The 18,133-nt window shown below is 41.6% G+C and overlaps 3 protein-coding genes across 5 annotated transcripts in view; 1 reads left to right on the forward strand and 2 right to left on the reverse strand.

Annotated features, from left to right (window-relative positions):
* The first annotated feature begins 300 nt into the window (after positions 1 to 300).
* LOC117145034 (neuropeptide CCHamide-1) lies at positions 301 to 4,717 on the forward strand. Its single transcript, XM_033310539.1, has 4 exons — positions 301 to 553; positions 4,067 to 4,102; positions 4,189 to 4,235; positions 4,346 to 4,717. The coding sequence occupies exons 1-4, from the start codon at positions 490 to 492 to the stop codon at positions 4,715 to 4,717; spliced, it is 519 nt and encodes a 172-aa protein (XP_033166430.1). The 5' UTR covers positions 301 to 489.
* Positions 4,718 to 4,907: 190 nt separating this feature from the next.
* Positions 4,908 to 7,921, reverse strand: LOC117145035 (ecdysteroid-regulated 16 kDa protein). Of its 2 annotated transcripts, none has more exons than XM_033310541.1 (3): positions 7,831 to 7,921; positions 6,040 to 6,146; positions 4,908 to 5,533 (listed from the first exon to the last, which is right to left on the reverse strand). In XM_033310541.1, the coding sequence occupies exons 2-3, from the start codon at positions 6,122 to 6,124 to the stop codon at positions 5,139 to 5,141; spliced, it is 480 nt and encodes a 159-aa protein (XP_033166432.1). In that variant the 5' UTR covers positions 6,125 to 6,146; positions 7,831 to 7,921; the 3' UTR covers positions 4,908 to 5,138. The 2 variants fall into 2 exon arrangements, with proteins under 2 accessions (XP_033166432.1, XP_033166431.1); XM_033310540.1 differs by lacking the exon at positions 7,831 to 7,921 and adding an exon at positions 6,573 to 6,680.
* Positions 7,922 to 9,441: 1,520 nt separating this feature from the next.
* LOC117143338 (forkhead box protein O) overlaps positions 9,442 to 18,133 on the reverse strand; it is a 30,553-nt gene continuing 21,861 nt past the window's right edge. The window contains exons 5-11 of one of the 2 annotated variants that reach the window (XM_033308001.1): positions 17,684 to 17,976; positions 16,868 to 17,092; positions 16,425 to 16,623; positions 16,153 to 16,336; positions 15,909 to 16,006; positions 15,153 to 15,843; positions 9,442 to 10,433 (exon numbers count right to left, since the gene is read on the reverse strand). In XM_033308001.1, the coding sequence (XP_033163892.1) occupies positions 15,442 to 15,843; positions 15,909 to 16,006; positions 16,153 to 16,336; positions 16,425 to 16,623; positions 16,868 to 17,092; positions 17,684 to 17,976 (1,401 nt within the window). In that variant the 3' untranslated portion in view covers positions 9,442 to 10,433; positions 15,153 to 15,441. Of the gene's footprint in view, positions 10,434 to 15,152; positions 15,844 to 15,908; positions 16,034 to 16,152; positions 16,337 to 16,424; positions 16,624 to 16,867; positions 17,093 to 17,683; positions 17,977 to 18,133 lie in introns of both variants that reach the window. The other variant, XM_033308000.1, reaches the window with a different exon arrangement.

The raw sequence follows: 18,133 nt of genomic DNA on the forward strand, positions 1-18,133 counted from the left end.
TACTATGCAACTGTTACTCCCACACTATGCCATACTGCCCACCTACTGTGCCCTAGTCCACTCTGAACCACCAAACACCACCCACTCGGCAGCCTGTTGCGTGGGCTCCTCCGTCTAACAGCTCATTGGCAGATGGATGGCTTCGGTTCCGTTCGGATTTCTTCGTGCTGGAGGCTCTGCAGTCGGCAGTACCGTTCGTATTGGCTGACCCGTTATCTCTGCGGCGGACTAACGGTGAATGTGCGGTGCGTACCGTTCTTCTAAGCTATAAAAGCCGTTGGCCGACCGCACTTTGTTGGCAATTCGAAGAGCGTTGGCACCTGACTCTGATCAACAAGTGGCAAGTGGAAAGCAGAAAGTCCTAGTACGCGGTGAAGTGTTCGGTTTCTGAAAAGTTCACTAAAAGTTACCAAAACAAAATTTCGAAAGAAAATTATAACTGACGTCGGACAATTTGCGTGCAGCTTGCAAAATAATATTTATTGAAAAATGTGGTATAGCAAGTGCAGTTGGACATTGGTGGTGTTGGTGGCGCTCTTTGCTCTCGTGACAGGTAAAATAATACTTTTAAAAATGTTTAAATGCTTTGTTATCTGAAACCTGTTTTTACACTTAAGATATAATCGAAAGTAATTCATCATTATATTTAGACCGTGTTGAGGTAGAGCGTTATTTTAATGTCTGATATACATATGTACAATCATATATTTTTATGCTTTGAGATTCACATAATATATTCTTACTTATTTAAAAAATGATTTTCTCAATTAAAACAGAAAATTGTTGTTTTAATCAATCATTTTTTGTGGTTTTCTTGTAAAAACATGCCAATTCTTGACATAATATGATAATCAGGATATATAGGATTATACAGAATAACTGGTAAAATTTGAGTTCCCATTGTCTATAATTTTTAATGTTTTTAAAAAAATTGAAAAATGGTGAGATATAATTATCACAATAATTTTAACATAATTTTGTTGAAATCTAAAACATATATTTAAACAAAATGTTTGTATCCCAAAGTACCCCACCGAGTTGCATACTTTTGGGCGGAGGTGCTGATGAAATTAAATGTTTTGCTTAGTCACCTAGTTCGAAGAATTCGGGTGACTATCTAGACCATAAAAATACCAAACTACTAGCTGATTAACTAACTGGTAATACGTGTTATGAATATCATGGTCATCCGGGTAAACTCCAGCTCCCATTTTCCGATCTCACCCTCCCCTCTTCCATTTGCGCCTCTAATCCGCTTTATCAGTTGGAGTTTTATGCACATTTTCCTGTTGATACGCCTTTGTTTGCTCGCCTGCCCGGCGGCTTCCTTTTTTGGGGTTTTCTACGTACTTTACTTACTCACTGCGAATGCAGACTAGCAGGCGGAAGTCCGGGGATCGGGGAAATAGGGCTTTCCACCGCGGGTTGGAGAGATCAGGGGCTCGATTTTACTATTGAAACCGACACACTCCCCAGCCAACACGCTTTTAACGCTTTCGATTGCCATCGTAAATTAATCCGAACTGCGTGCCAAACACCATCACACGGATAAAAAATATTTAGCAAGATCTTAATGGTTAAAAATATAATACTTTAACTAAAAGTTTTAAAAAATAAAGAAAATAGTTCATATTTGTATGATCTGATATTTAAATACGTTAATAAATTTAGTTTGAAATACAAAAAAGAAAACTCAAGGTAAAAATATATAAATAATGTTTTTAGCTGAAATAGAAACCAATGATTCCATCACATATTTTTCTCTGTGCATCCGTGACACGTTGGTAATGGAAATTCACGTAGTTTGGAAACCCACGGAGTTGCGTAAAGAGCGTCAGCAAAAATGGAAAAATAAAAGCCCAAGCCCATCCCGAACGTGTGAACCCGTCAAGCTGTGCCGCCTGCAGGCGTTGCAATTGTGGGTTTCGCCTCCGGTTAGATAGATACATATATACTGCCCCTCACTCCGCGATTCCCATGCAGATTGGCCATGGCCGAAAGAACAGCCTTCCTGCCGCGGAAAAATGCGAATTGGGTTAGGTTCAGGTCGAATGGCAATGGGCGAATTTGCCAAATTATTTTGTGAGTGTAGACGACAAGTTTATCTTGACAAATGACTATTTGGGTTTTCATGGTTTCAATTCATAACATCTGATCTGCCCTTCAATCAGTGAACGAAATGCTGATAAGGCAAATAATTAATGCGTTCGTATAGGAATCGTGGATATATTTAATTTATATCAATAAATGCCTTTTCCCTCTAGCATAAATTTTGTTGATATCTCAGAATGTCATGACAAAATTATAATTAACAGCTCACTATTAAGCAATTAAAGAAATCAAATCACACCTCTAATGTGGTCGCAATGACTTTATTCTGCTCGGGGATTCCCCGAAAAAAATTAGACGACACTTAGATAGCCGCAGTGCGTTATTAACCCACTGCTGCTAAAATTCCCCATTAAATGGGGTTTTCTGTTAAATTGCGTCGCACTTTCAGGTCATAAAAATAGACATTATTCAGAAGTGGAGACGCCAACGCTGGCCAAGATCAAGGATATGGCTATTAAAATGCGCTGGTCAAGTTAATTAGGTATCTCTGCTGCTGACTGGGAAGGGCTGTGGCATGGCTGTGGGATTCCGCTGAAGAGGGCCATTAAAATGGGGGCTGGGAACTCGTTTAATGACAGCCCTTCGATGCGGCGACCCCAAAAAGGCTTCGATGTCGGCAATCGCTATCTCTGATGGCCGCCATGGCTGTCAACAAGTGTGGGTTCCATATGCACGGCTACGCAGGGGCTGCCCGGCAACAATTAATCCACGGTTTAAGTAATTGACAAATGATTACGGGTTTGATATATGGCCAGGGTAGCAACAGCCGCACCAGGCATGATGGAAATCGTCTGGCCAGGCGGGCGTGTATACTATACGTATATTTATCTCGGCTTATGCAAACGCCAATTCCGCCGCCCCTCCTCCTGACCTTTTTGGGACATCTGCGTCATGGAACTTGTTGCTATTTGGCGTAACTCCTGCTCTTTGTTGCAGATCCGCCTTCCAGGCGACTGACAGTTGCGCAAAGCGTATTCACATGCCTCACCAAGTGTCCTCTGTCCCCAGCTGAGTCCTCCTCCTTATTTCATGCTGATGCGTTGCCGTCCATTTGTATGATTAGTTCTGTGCCGCCACCTCTGCCACGTTCTTTTTTTGGCACACAATGCACGAGTGGCATCAAGGACATTGTGTAAGCCAGGACGTTATGAACAGCCACAGGTTGGACCTGCACGAGGATGAGCAGGTCAACCGGGTTGCTGGGAAATCTGAACTTGGGGGCAGAAGATTAGGCAGCGTTTGTAATATTTTTGGCAACAGTTATGCAATAATAAAATGTTATGAGGGCTACTTTAAATAAAAAATGTTTGAGAAAGTTCTTAAAAGGTAATCAAATGCTTATCTATTATTATGATACAACGTATGATATTTGGGTTTTCAATAGGAATTATATTGTTGTCTGCAGTGGTATACAGAGGTGGTCAAAAGTATTTACACAACGAGCTTTTTTTTCAATTAGTTGACAATTGAAAAAAAAGCTCGTTGTGTAAATACTTTTGACCACCTCTGTATTTCCCCACAGTGTGTTTGAATTTTTAAACCGCTAGGATGCAGGACTGCTACACCTTGAAGTGCCCAAGCCGAGTGCATTACTCAACCCACTCCGACTTGGCATATGAGTTCCATAATGGTCGCATTTATCATGGGTCGCGACATTAGCAGCCAAGCACACACAATAAACTTGTGCTTTTTACACGGCAAGTAGCAGCCGAAGTAGCAGCAGCATCAATGGGCTGCTGGTGAAAGTAGCTTTTACTATAGAACCGTAAAAAGAAGTGAAAGTTATAAAGCCCAGGCTTAGGCTCGCTGTGTGGTCGAAGCTACGCTGCTGTGCTGTGTAGGTTTTCTGACACCTGGCTGCGTTTCTAGCAAATTTACTCGCGCACAAAGTCTTAGAGCTGCGCCAACTGATGATGATTTATACTAAATTGGAAAAAATGTTGCATACTTTCAGGTTCCTGCCTGGAATACGGACATTCCTGTTGGGGAGGTAAGTGGTTTGCCGGCTAAGCTCTGACGCGAGCAGTTCATCACAACTGCCCCAGGAGTCGTGACTCATGTTTATGTATTCCACAGCTCATGGCAAGCGGTCCGGCGGGAAGGCGGTCATAGATGGCAAACAGGTAAGAGGGGAAAGGGCATGAGAACGACCTTTGAGTATAGAAATAATTAATTAGTTGAGAATTTACTCCGGCCTTCATTTTAATATAAACTTTGTTTCACCTTTTAACAGCATCCCTTGCCAAATTCATATGGCTTGGATAGCGTGGTGGAGCAACTGTACAACAACCAGAACAACCAGGACGAGGACAACAACGATGACGACAGCAACAGCAACGCGAATGCGAATAGTGCCAACAACATACCCCTGGCAGCTCCAGCCATTATAAGTCGTCGGGAGTCGGAGGATCGGCGAATCGGTGGCCTAAAGTGGGCGCAGCTGATGCGGCAGCACCGCTACCAATTGCGCCAGTTGCAGGATCAGCAGCAGCAGGGGCGTGGCAGGGGCGGGCAGTACGAGAGTTGGAGGAAACTGCAGCAGGCTCTGCAGGCCCAAATCGATGCCGACAATGAGAACAACTCGGGCTACGAGCTCACGAAGTGAACATTCCGAGGCCAGTTGCCAAATTGAAATTATGCAGATAACACGCTAGCTAAGCCAGAAGAACAGAGGGAAAAGCGAAATGAAAAGATATTTATCACACGCGAGATCATTGCATGCCGGGCATCAATTAACAAAGAAATCAATTTAAATCAATTAACGCAGTCGGAAGAAGAGATCGGAGCAGGCGCACTTAACACGTAGAATTCGTTGTGGTTTTTTATTATTAGACTTACTGAGCCGATCAGTGGAATCCTTTGGCCATATTGCGTCACTGGCTGGATGCCGCAATAATGGCCTGCTTCGTTTTCGTTCACTTAACCGTACTTAATCCCTAACTAAGCATATGCAGATACGCAGATACGATCTTAAGAATTACCACTAATAAAAGCTAACATTGAGTGCACTCGTCTGTATTTGTATTTTAAGCCTTGATTTTGGCGGGTATCTGAAAGCAGGCCGCATCCCCATGCTTATCGCCCAGTCCCCAGTGGATCTCCAAGCTGACGGTTGGGTAGACGGGCAGGATCTTGAAGCTGTTCTTGTAGGTATACACCTGGCCGGCCTTCAGGGGGCAGCCCACCTTCTTCTCGCCAGCCTCGTCGTAGATGTGCGGACAGGCGCTGGTGCCGTAGTATCCTGGGAACGGCAGCGGCACGTCCAGGATAATGCCCTGGATGTCGGAGGTCAGCTCCTGGAAGTCGCGTTCCGGCCGGATCTTCATCTGAATGCTGGCCTCCGTGTTGCGCTTCAGGATGCACTTGCTCTTGGGGCAATTGGAAATGGAGACGTCACCGGCAGCTAGGGCCTTGGATTTGGCTGGGCAGAAGAAGATGGAAATCAACAATTAATAAAAGAAAAATCTCAAGTTGCTTTTAACCAAAACAACAACACAACACTGCGTATGAGTTATCTTTAAAATTATCCCATTACATCTTAACAGTGGAACTTGTACTGTTGTTTTGTTAATATGTATACTTTGAGTTTTATAAAGCTTCTAAGTCTAACTAGTTAAAAACATCTTAAATCAAATTAACATAAAGTTATAAATGATACCTAGTTAAGTGTTAATTGGATTCCCAAAAATATAATAAAAATTGAAGTAATAAACCAAATCCATTTATAACCCAGCACGTTAAAATGTTACTATTATTCGTTTACGACAGCGCTTATCTTTAAATAGATTATTCCCTTAATTAAACCAGTATTCACTTTCAAAGCTTCAAGTTAAGTAAGGCAAGAGTGTGGCCTATTTTATTATAGTTCATCGACTTTTTAATTGTGCTGTTGGTTTTTAATTTTAAATTTATCTAGTTTTTACTTACATTTCGGGCACTGACTGACATCCGTGGACGACGTGAAGCCGATCAAAGCGGCAAAGATCAGAAATAATCCTGAGCTCAGCTTCATTCTGATGCTGATGTTGTTGTGGCTAATTGTAAGAAAAGTAAGACGAATTTAACGAGAGGTCGCTAATTGCTGGTCAACTAAATTGGACCCGGGCCGGCCGAGTTCGAGAGCTTTGGCCTGTTTGATAACACACTCGAGTGGTAATGGCCAAAAACCGGTTGCAGTTGGGCCAGTTGGAGCAAAAAATAAAATACGAAAGATCGACCTTGACTGCAAATCATCTCACGAAAATCACAAAACAACGTTAAGTCGGCAATTACAACTTGGACAGCACAAGGCGACTTTTGTAAGAGATACAAATCTTACAGTTGGATGTCAACTAGCTTGCACTTATAATAGATTTAACATTCATAGATGCACTTAATTCGGTTTTGACTGCGAGAAGTTCTGTTTGCTCCCCTATTAGAGTCAATCATAGTGGAAAACCCCTAGATGTACGCCAATTTACCACTTTTCCTGGCAATTGCTGTCAATTTCAAGTGGTTAGCTACCAGGCTTTCAACGCGGAGCTCTCGGGAGCTAGTACTTTAAGCTACGAACGACGATCAGCAACTGAGCCACCGATCTCATCGCATGCTCATTTTATATATATAAAATCAACGCCGACTGCTGAATCACGGGCCTAATTGAGTACTGCCCATTTTCTTCGCCTGTCCGGCGTGCTAAGCGCTTAATTACATTAAGAAATGAAGACTATTAACGTTTATAGGCCATATCCATTTACTGTTTACAAGTCAATGTTTTTGTTTACCTCTAAACCTTAGAAGAAAAGTAAAACCTGCTATATACTCTCTGTAATGAGAGGTCTATTAAAAGAACCTGAATTGAAAGGAAAACTTGATTTTTATGAATCTAACCAAATCATTTGATCATTACAATATTTTCTGAGAAAAATACTAGACACTTAATCTCAGCAGTGTAATTTCTGACAAGTTTCGACCTTAGATTTGACCCTTTTTAGCCAGAGGCCAACAAAGGTGCGAATTGACTCTGCCTGCTTTAGGCCAAATGATCAAGTAACCGCGAAGTCTGGAGCCCATAAAAAGTTTTGCAAATCATTTTTGTGTGGCCCAAACAAACAAGAGTGCTTAAAATGCAAATTGCATTCAAATGAACACACAAATAGACGACCAGATGCCATATAACATACGTATACTGTCTGAGATAGACTTGTGATATGTTATCGTAGTCATTTAAGCCCTGTCAATAGATCGCTAAATCGAAAATGTTGTCTCATTTGATATGCAAGGCAGCTCACTTACGTCTTCTGAGTAAACGCTTCAGTTTAGTTAAACTGTTTAAGAATTATCAACGCAATACCCTTTGTTCATGCTATCCAGGAAGTTGATGACTTGTTGAGCGTGACGCGCCCACTTTTAAGTTCATTCCAATTAGCATTTAGAAAGTCGAGCTTCCAACGAAACCGAGAACACAACAAAACGAATTGAAATCGAAATCGAAATCCAGTACTTTACGGAAATGAGACTACACACATATAAATAAGTATTGAGAGTTTAGAACACACAAGCAAATAAATGTTAATAGTTGCCCTTTGCTGAATGCAAATGATATAAAGGTGCTCTTTTACAATAAAAACAGATTTGATATGCAAAAAGTCGCGTCTTTTTGAGATTTTTGGTATATCTGTGTATGAAAATTATAAATGCCACGCACGAATTACAGATTATATTTTAAGCCTTTCTTACTTTAAAACTTTTTTTGTTTGATTTTGAATAGGTGTGTTAACGCGCAACTGCAACGTTTGGAGCTTGAAATGCAACTGACAGATATCGAAACCGAAAGCTGCGCCCAAATAGATAAAAATCCCACTGAACTGGCCGGTTTGTCTGGCCTGAAAAACTTTACACAATGCTGCAGAATTGAAAGTTTCCGGCCTTTTGTGGAGTAGGTAGAGGAGCTGTAGTGTTTCGAGCGGTCAACGTTCAATCAGTTGCTGCTCTCAGCTGAAATCGAGAGGAAAGTGAAGGAAACTCGTACTTTTAGTTAGGAAATACTAACTGCGCTTTGCGTCTTTGTTGACACTTTGCACACGGAACGAGCTGGAAGTGGCAAATATTGGGGAAGTGTCGATTCATTGTTCGACAAACTCGGAAGTCAAATCTATAACGATTATTTCCTATTGAAAAATTACAATTTTTTTGGTTTTAATGGTTCGAAACATACAAACTCATAAACAAATGTTAAAAAACGTATTTTCTTTCATTTCTTGTATATAGAGTTATTTTTCAGTGCATTCAAAAATGTTGCAGGCATTTACCACTAGGTGGCGCCATTATTGATTTACATGTTACATTCTTTATACGTCTCACACCACGTATACGCCGCTAGGTGTCGCCACAGCAAAATTTGACATGTAAAAATATTGTGTAAGAACTTAAGCGAGTAAGTAAACAAATATGTGTAAAAAGTCTTTAAATTATAAGTTATTAAATGCTAAGTTATTCTAAAAATAAACTTAGTGCGGAGCAAAAGAAAATTCATCTTTGATAATCACTGCGATATTAATCATGCATCACAATCGATACGGACACAGCAATTTCGATATGATGACGATGCTGTGGATTCGATTGGATTTGAGTACTTTGCGGTTGTGACTCATTTTCAATATCCATGGGCTCAATAGGTGGATCATAATCATTATCATCCACATCCATATCCATGGGTTCTACAAGTTCGACTCGTAAAGGAGGAAATCGCTTGAGTCGCTTATTTGGGAATAAGCTTTTGAGCTTGGTTCGCAGAGTTGATTTAACCTTCATATTGAAGGGAAATAATAAGTGAGTAAGAGCTTAATAGAAAACGCTCAATTAAATGCTTGTAATATTTGGCTTGTATAAAGCTTTTATATATGTTTGCTAACGAGCAACAACGATAAGGCTTTTATATATTTGTATATCTTTGTATCAAGGTCAACAAAAGTCTCTTTATAATAACGCGGGGGTGGACCCCAAAAATGCGCCTATTTAAGGGTCCTGCCGGAGAAAATGCACTTGGGAATTATAATCATTTCCAATTGGTACACTCAAAGTAAGTGCGCGAGTTGCACGACTTGCTATCTCGCTCTCGCATTCTTCGTTCTTCCGATCCACATTCTTCTGCACACGCGCCACATCCGGTTTAACTAAGGAACTTTACGCGCGGGGGTCTTCCTTTGTTGTGGATCAACTGGCTAAAGCGCGGCTTTATTAGAAAGCTTAACGGGCCAGAGGATGTGGGCCGAATCCTACAAAGGACAAGAGTTTTTTTTTCTTTCAACACCCCGTTCAAGCCCTGATTCAAAGATTAAGTTCTTCATTCTTATATTGAATCATCAGTTTATTCATCTTCACTCCGTTTTTGCATTTTAAATAGTATGAACTACATTTGAATTGTACAATCTAGTTAATAATTAACATTTAGCCCATAATAGTACACAATGATGCGCATGTATTTGCTTATTACTTTATGCTTTTAGTTCTGCTGGGTTTTTGAGTTTTGTGGGTATTCTGTTATAATTTTGTATTTCTCTTTTGCCTATCAACATTTACATTTACTAATATTTGAAATTAATTGTATAACACTCAAATCTTTGTTATAGGTCTACGATCTACATATGGATGTTGGCAAATTTATGTAACAAAGGGTTTTATTTTCAAAGCCGAGCTGATCTGATGTGTGCTAACTAATCGGAGAATTTATTACGTATATCATTGCGAATCTTAAGCATAATTTTTACACAAGTTGTATTCTTCTTTAAGGGTTTTCTTTGCTCTTTATAGAAAAAAATATACAATTACAATTAGACCTTCAATTAAATACATTAATTAAGCATTAATTATTACATAATTGTGCTAATTTCTTTTGTTTTTCATTTATATTTTCTGTTGCCGATTTCTTGTTTCTATTTTCCTCGATGACTGCTGGCTAGCAAATATTATTCCAGTTAGTTATCGAACATTTAGTTTACGTTTTACGCTGTTTCTTGTTGTTTATTATCAGTAGAAGTATTATTATTATTTGTGGGTTTCATTACGTCAAGGTTATTAAAATTAATATGTACAAAGTTGAACCTAATAACTAAACCGTGTTTTCAATTCAATTCAAATTTCCCTTCATTGGTGGCCAAAGATGTTTTCTCAACTTTCTGCCACTCAGAGAACTTCACAAATTGTAGCATCTAATTATTGGTGATTAATTGGTATTATTTGTATGCTTCGTTTCTATGTGTAATGCATAACTATATATTTGTAGTTATATATCTATGTATATGTATTGTATGTATGTTAGATTAGAAGCGACCAGATTTATCCTGAAACGAGACAAGAAATGGCAAAAGTTTAGTAAGTCACTTTATAATGCGAAATCTGGCAGTTAGCATCCTCATCTTGGGTAAATCAGCCCCAGATGAACACTTCATGAAAGGACAATCAGCTTGTTCCGAAATTGACCAAGACTTCCCCCTTCCCAGTGGCTAATTTATGCAGGGATTTTTTTTCGGGGGTCTAATAGCTTTTGACACTTGACAGAAATATTCATAAGCTGGCTGATGAGGGGGAGATAGAGCACTCGACACTTGCCCCTTCTGCGAATCTGGCAATTTTTATGCAAATTTCCACAAAGGACAAACTACAAACGGCCAGAATTATGCCATAAAAACGACGGCGCTAAACATTTAAAATAAGATCTTAGCCTCCTCAGCCCCCCGCAATAAATTCTCTCTTTTGCTGGCAAATTGTTGGCGCTCGAAGGAAACATAAAAATCAAAGCTTCTCGCTTATCGCTGACAATTTTATTAGTTACAGCTTTAAATTATATTGAGTATGTAGATCACGCGCAGTTTTTATGGCCTGCAATTGAATTTTATGCGACACCCCGAGGACCAGAAATTTCGCGAAGGGAGTGTGAAGCCTACTTATGAGCGCTTTATGGCCGCCACTCCTTGGAGGCATTAAATTTTTTTTTGTGTGTGACTGTGGCTGAGTGTGTGATTGACTGACTGTATGCCAAGGCCTGTGATTAGAAGTGCTACCGCGCCTCATCCCGCGGCATATTTACAGTGCCTTTCACGGACGGATTGGCAGGACGGACGGGAAGCCACCAGGTGTCCTTGTCACCTCTGCCCTTTTCCGGTTACTCCGACCATTTCTTCCGGCTGTCTTGCAGTTTATTACAAAACGCGCTGCCTGTTTGCTTTATAACTTACACAGAAAGAATAATGTGAGATAGAATTATTTTACAAAAAATCATTCTTTGTTAGTTATGTAATTTTAATTGTGTGTTGGAAAAGATTAAAAGCCAATTGGGCTTTTTTTTTGTTGAAGAACGAACTACTAATATCAATTAATATTAGAGCTAACATTTGGTTGCAAACTATGTCTCTCTGTGCACCGTAAGGTGACTGAGTTTGTGGTTGCTGCTGAAGGAGTGCTAGCTCCTGTCACGTCATTATCCTTTGTCCATGCAACAAGTGTTTAAATCGCTCGCAGAGCTTTATTTGTTTGAGCGTGCGTGCCAGTGTGTGTGTGGGTCCTTAAGGACCTTAAGCAGCTTGTACACAAGCCCTTTTCTCGCTTCCTGGCAATTGTTTTCCCTTCTCTGGGTCGGGGTGAAAAGCCATGGAAAGCGACCTCCGCATCGTGTTGAGTTAAGTGAGTGTAAATGCGGTTTGTTGCCACAAGGACCTTTCCGAACAGGTCCTTGCGTGCGTGTATGTGTGTGCGAGAGAGTATGTCTGGCCTCGCTTATCATTGTGGCCGCTGTTGGCAGCTTAAATGTTATTAAATTGCTGACAATTTGTATTATGAAGTGCCGAAGAGCGCGTACATTTCCCCATGCTGACAAATTGATTTCCCGCTGCCGCCAGGATAATGAAATTTTCATTTGAATGCCGATGCAAGGGCGAAATTTAACTTCTGCCTTTTTCCGGCACTTGGACAATTAGTTCTGACACTTCTGCTGGAGCCGGCCAAACCTGTCCAAAGTTTGCCAAACAATCTGCGGGGATTAGCTCCCGCCGGACAAATCCTGTCGCTAATTCAATTTATTCAAACCTCCCTTCTTCGCGGCCACCCGCAGGGAATTTATTAATGATGCACTGGCATTAAAATTTAATCAAATGTGAGACGGAAAAAAGTTTTCGCTCTCTGAATAATTCAGCGAGTTGCGGACAAGTTTCAACACCTAAGCGAAAGTTCTGGTCCTCTTGAAGGTCCTGTGGCTTTCGGCTCTCGAATCCTGTTGCCACGGCATTTGACATAGGCCGCGGCAACGAAGCCGCACATTTTTCCCCATTTTTCTGCTCCTTTGGTTTTTTTTCGTGTTTCCTTCTTTTTGTCAACTAATAAATTGCCTGAAAATGCCTTTGTGTTTCACGCGCGGTTTCACCAGGGCAACCAACCTGCACCCCCGTTAAATATGCACTGGAAGAAATCTAAATTGAGATTTCTCTTCAAACATAAATACAAAATATAGTATTATTAAACAAAAATTAATATAGGAGAAACAATAATGAAAGAAGTGGATGAATTTAAAAACTAATATACCTAATATATGCTTTAATAAGCCAAGCAATTTCTTCTTACTTTTGATTTTGCGATTTGTAAGAGTGCATACCAAGAATAGAAGGTGGGGGGCATGCCCCACGGTGGCACAACCATCTGCAGCCATAATTTGAGTGTGACTTTATTATGTGTCAAGTCAGTCAATCTGCGGACGATGATGTGATTTCCCCCCGTCTTCCAGATTCCCCATCTCATTTTACAACATTTCAGCGTTTTATAGGCGAACTCCTGGGCAGATGTTGCGGCAAGTTCTTGAGTGGCATGTGTCGTTGCTGGCTAATAAGACCGGAGCGCGCAGAAGCAGCCGCCGCTTAAAGTTATATTATTATTATATTTGAAGAATATATAATTCATTTAATGAAATATGAAATCAGCCTACAAACGCACACCGCTAGCAGGCAACTTTAAGATATTAGCATAATCAGAGAAGAACTTCTAGCGGCTGTCAGTTGGGTGAATTATGAAAAGTGAAAGAAATGGAAATCCACTGCTGATGCTGATGCAATTCAAATTATTCACTCAAATGAAGCGGAGGCGGCGAAGAAAAAACCCCCGGCAAACACAAAAGTTTGCACTTGGCATAAATTTCGAAATCATTTCTTCCTCCTTTTTTTTTTCTTCGAACCCCTCTCCAAGTTGGCAATTTTATTTTATTAGCACGTCATGCGATTGGCGCCAAAACTTGACAAAGTTACAACTTGGTCCTTTAGCAAGTTGGTCCTTCTTTCGTTTGGCATTTCTTTTTCTGGTCGCTTTGCTGTTTTCTAATTGTTGGCTTACAGCACAACTTAGTGTGGAATTCAATTTGTGTGTGGCTACGCACAGGACAAAGGTTTTTCCGAGGACCTTTCCTTTTTTGCTCGATAAACTTCGGCACAAAGCAAAAATGCGCGGTGACAGTCGCCAGTCGTGACATTGAAATAGAATGGAACAAAAAAAAAAAGGACAGAAGCAAAAAGAATGTTAAGTAGTATCACAAATTACTGGATCAGAGATGAGAGTAATTGAGATACCAGATAAAGTGCTTTGAGGATGTGCGGATTCAAAAGCGTAGACAAATCACATCAAATATTTAAGCTAAATATCTAACACTGAGAACGTTTTGTTTGAAAATATATACTACCAATTAATATTATAAAAAAGAAAGAAATTCAATTGTTCAATTGTCCTTTAGCATTATTTAAAATTAATTCAAATGAGTGCGAACACTCATACATAAAAAGCCGTGTAATCATTATTTGTACCTTCAAAAGCACAGTTTTGGCATCGAACCCTGTCGAATCTCAGTTTTAAATCCCCGTCATTAAACAACCCCACCTTTCACCCATCTCAAAGTACCAGCTGTCAAGTCATCGTAATTTTTCAATATTAGCAGCGTTTAACACGCTTGATTTGAGCCGCACCCACACTGCCCACCTGGCCACTTGGCCACTTGGCCCCCAGGTGGGTTGAGTCGAGAAATCGAGGGACTCGGGAGTTGGGTCAGATATCAGTGGCATGCATAAGTCACCCTAAGGACGTAATTAATTTTTCAGCATTTGCTTTCGGACGCTAGTCCTAGCCCCTGGTCCCAAAAAGGACATCGCAGCAAATCGGGGGAGTTGCCTTGACGAATTTGCGCCGCGGTTTGCATGTGCTGAGATGCCTTCAGGCTATTTTACCTTGGCTTCGCCATGCTTGGCCAGTCAAATTAGCGCGGAAACGGGAAAAGGACACTTGGAGGCACGTATCCTTCGTCCTGGCCTGCCAAGGTAGCAAAGTGGCTCTTACATATTTTATGGCTTAGGTAAATTGACTTAATTTGCCATAATTTGAGTGAGCTCCGCGCGCGCCAACCTCTCACTTTAAAAGCACCCAAATTGAAAAGGACTTAAAGCAATTCCTCTTCACTCGATTTTACATTTTGTTTGTTGCTCTCCTCACAATGTATTATGATAATTGAACGCGTGTAATTGCCCTCAAGTAGCGAGCGAAATAAAAAACGAGCGGACACATAATAAGTACAAATTCCACGGCAGCGGAAAAGCAATACACCAAGTGAATGAAGTGAGTGTCCATAAAAGATTCATGGATGGAAGTGAAGTCAAGTGAAGACGATTTGTATATAAACAGGACACGAAATCGCTCCTAAAAAAATGCCAGAAAGAAAAGGAACTGAAAATGGGGGAGTGGTTCCGGTCTGAGCCACTTTTTCACATTTTACATATTCATAAAATGTTCGCCGTGAAATGACATTATTAACATAATTTATGCTGTCACATTGAATGCCTTTTCAGGACGATGATGTTAATTGAAACCGAACGGTGCGGTGAACAGGATAACTTAAGTTTCTAAGCTTTAAATTAAACTGATATTATACTAATAATTAAAACCACTATCGTTTTAAGAAATCCTTGTATACTTTATCCCTCATATGATGCATTCTATATTGTATTTAATATCTTATTGTTTATATGCTGCAAACTTACTTTGTAAACTTTTTAGTGGCGGTCCAGCTGCGGCTCCTGCTTTCTGCTCACTGATCCTGCAGCTGCTGCATACCCGATAAAGACACCGACTCCGCATCAGCATCCTCGTTTCCAGTTTCCCAACCATCTGCGGCTGCTTACAACTCTTTACACTACGGTTCTTAGAATTAGCGTTTAAAGCGTTCCAATGGCGACACAAACAACACACACGCACACACACAACAACGACGACTACCACCGGCTAACGATCGTCCCAGGGATTGGGATTACGATCGATCCCCTGGTGCATCTAGTGGACCCAGGATGGTGGCGAGGTCACCACGCTGGGCTGCGAGTACTGCACCCGGGCATTCAGATTTGTGCTAGCCGTTTGTGTTGCCAATTCCAGGCTGCTGCTGCTGTTGTTGTTATTATTCAGCAGCAACTGTTGCTGGTGCTGCTGATGCTGCTGTTGTTGCTGCTGCGCCTGCTGCTGTTGCTGTTGCTGCGCCTGCTGCTGCTGCTGTTGCAGCTGAGCCTGCAGCTGATTCAGACTGAGACTGCTGCCGGTATTGCTGCTTATGTTGCTGAGGTTGCTAATGTTGCTGATGCTCAGGGGCCCACTGCTGCTGTTGACCAGGTTCGTGTTGACCGTGGCCAGCGGTATATTGATGTCCAGCAGGCCGCCGTAGCTCATCTCCTGCTGCAGCAGCTATGGGAATGATGTATACACATTAGAGTGTTTGAATGGATGATTTGGGTTCTCTAACCACTTACCTCCTCGACATTGCACTCGAGATTGCCCACGGGAAAGTTCTCCAGATTAAATTCGTCTATCGGCTGCGCCTCGTTGTTGAGCACCTCCAGGCATTGTCCTATCAAAGTAGAGGCGCAGTTATTATCTAGCATATCGCATCGATACAGGTGGAGTTTCATAGACGGCAGACGGTTAGAGGGAAGATAAGCAGGATAGTGGCACAGATAAGAAGTGTGAAAATATAGCTGGGGCATTCATAATTACCTTCCAAGCTGGTGGACATTTGTTGCTGCTGCTGCTGTTGCTGCTGCTGTTGCACCATCAGTGCGGCAGTGTCCGACGGACCATCGAGCACCACGTTGCTGTACGTGTTCAGGGAGTCCGAGGAGGGCTCGCTGTTTGGATAGGCGGGCGACATTGTTGTGGTTACTGAGTTCGGCGAGAGACCCTGGGAAATTGAATATAATATTTGTTAAAACAGTTCTTCTTCTATTTCCAATCCTCTAAGGACTCAGGACTTTCTAGCTACTACTCACATCTCTTGCATTGTGCATGCAGCTGCAGTTGAGGGACCGGTGCAGCAGGCACTGCGACTGCGGCTGCAGCGTATTGTAGCCGGGGGCGGGGCCGTTGAGGGCGTAGGGCGACTGCTGCTGCTGCTGCCCCTGCTGATGCTGTGGCGGCTGGTAGGGCGGGGGCGGGGGCTGCGAGGGGAGTCCCGAGGCGGCACTGAACCTGCTCCAACCGTACGATCGTTGGGTGGCAAGAACGAGAAGAGAAGGTGACTTTATAGATCGGTTTTATATTACGCGAAAGATATCTGAGGTCAGTCAACGTGCAAAGCTCAAGCTAGTTTGATTTTCTATACGGCATGCAATAAATTATATGAAACAACAAAAGGTTTGGTGGGACCGGGACATATTGTGTGACATATATGGGCACTTAAACAAACTGAGGTAAACAGCCATCGAGAACTGACCCTTGCTGCTGCTGGGTGCACAGCGTCAGCTCATCCGCCATGGTGCCCGTCAGCTCCTCGAGCGCCTGGGCGTGGGCCTGCGTCATCGTTGTGTTCTGGTAGTCGACGGGGAAACCCCAGTCGGGCTCGAGATCCAGCGCCCTAATGGGGCTCAGGCGTCCGCAGGAACTGGCATTGGATGAGGCGCGTTGCCGGAAATCGGGCGACAACTGGAAGCCACCGCCACTTTGTCATCGCAGGTAAAAATAAAAAAGAAAAAACAAGAGGAAAACCAATAAATAAAAATGTAATAAAAACGCACGTAAATTAAATTAAATAATCGTAGAAAAAAACTTATAGACAAGACTATAGAGTCGGCACAAGTGAAGTGGGATCAAGAAGACTGTGAAACTTAAGCACATTCTGCTATAATATCTAAAAAAAAAAAGAATCTGGAGATCATGCTCTACAAGCGCTAGTTGGGCAACTAAACTAGATGAATATATTTATTTAATTAATTTAAAAAATCTGAAGATCCTATCACCTCTAAAAACTATAAAAAAAACATGCTATAGTTTCTCATAACAAAAGTTAATTAAAGGACTTTCAAAAAGTTTTCTTTTTTTTATAAGTTAATGCCTAAGTTCCAGATTTCATATTTAGTTTTTGTTATATGAAAAATAATTCAGAAATATCTACAAAGATATAATAGCTAGGAGTATCTATAAAAATTAGATTAGGTGTAAATAATGCACTAAGAATCAATAAATGCTAAGCAATTAACTAGTTCTATGATTTAATATACTCTACTATTTACTCATCGCAGTTGATAGTTACCTGTGGAGCGGACTCTCGGGGAAGTGGTCCAGCCCCTCGCTGACGCTGCTGCTGGGCGAGGGCGTGGCATCGTTGAGGCCCACCACACCCGCCTGACGCAGTGCCTCCACCCGCTTCTTGGCCCTGCCGCGCCGCTTCTCGTACCGGGACGTCTCCATGGAAGCGGCACGACGGCGCACAGACTTGCCGGGCTTGGCCTCCGGGTTCAGCATCCACCAGGAGGACTTGCCGGTGCCCTCGTTTTGGACCCTCATAAAGCGGTTGTGCAGCGACAGATTGTGACGTATGGAGTTCTGTAACGAGATGAGAGAGAAACATATATATTTTTTGCAAAAACCAAAAAAAAAAAAAAGAAAATATTGAATGTAAAAGAATTGCAAAATTTGCAAATCCTTGGGACTCATTGCGCTGATGTAACGATTTGTAAGCAATTGCTTCTTGGGTGGAAGG

Source organism: Drosophila mauritiana, chromosome 3R (assembly GCF_004382145.1).
Source record: "Drosophila mauritiana strain mau12 chromosome 3R, ASM438214v1, whole genome shotgun sequence".
Lineage (NCBI taxonomy): Eukaryota > Metazoa > Arthropoda > Insecta > Diptera > Drosophilidae > Drosophila > Drosophila mauritiana.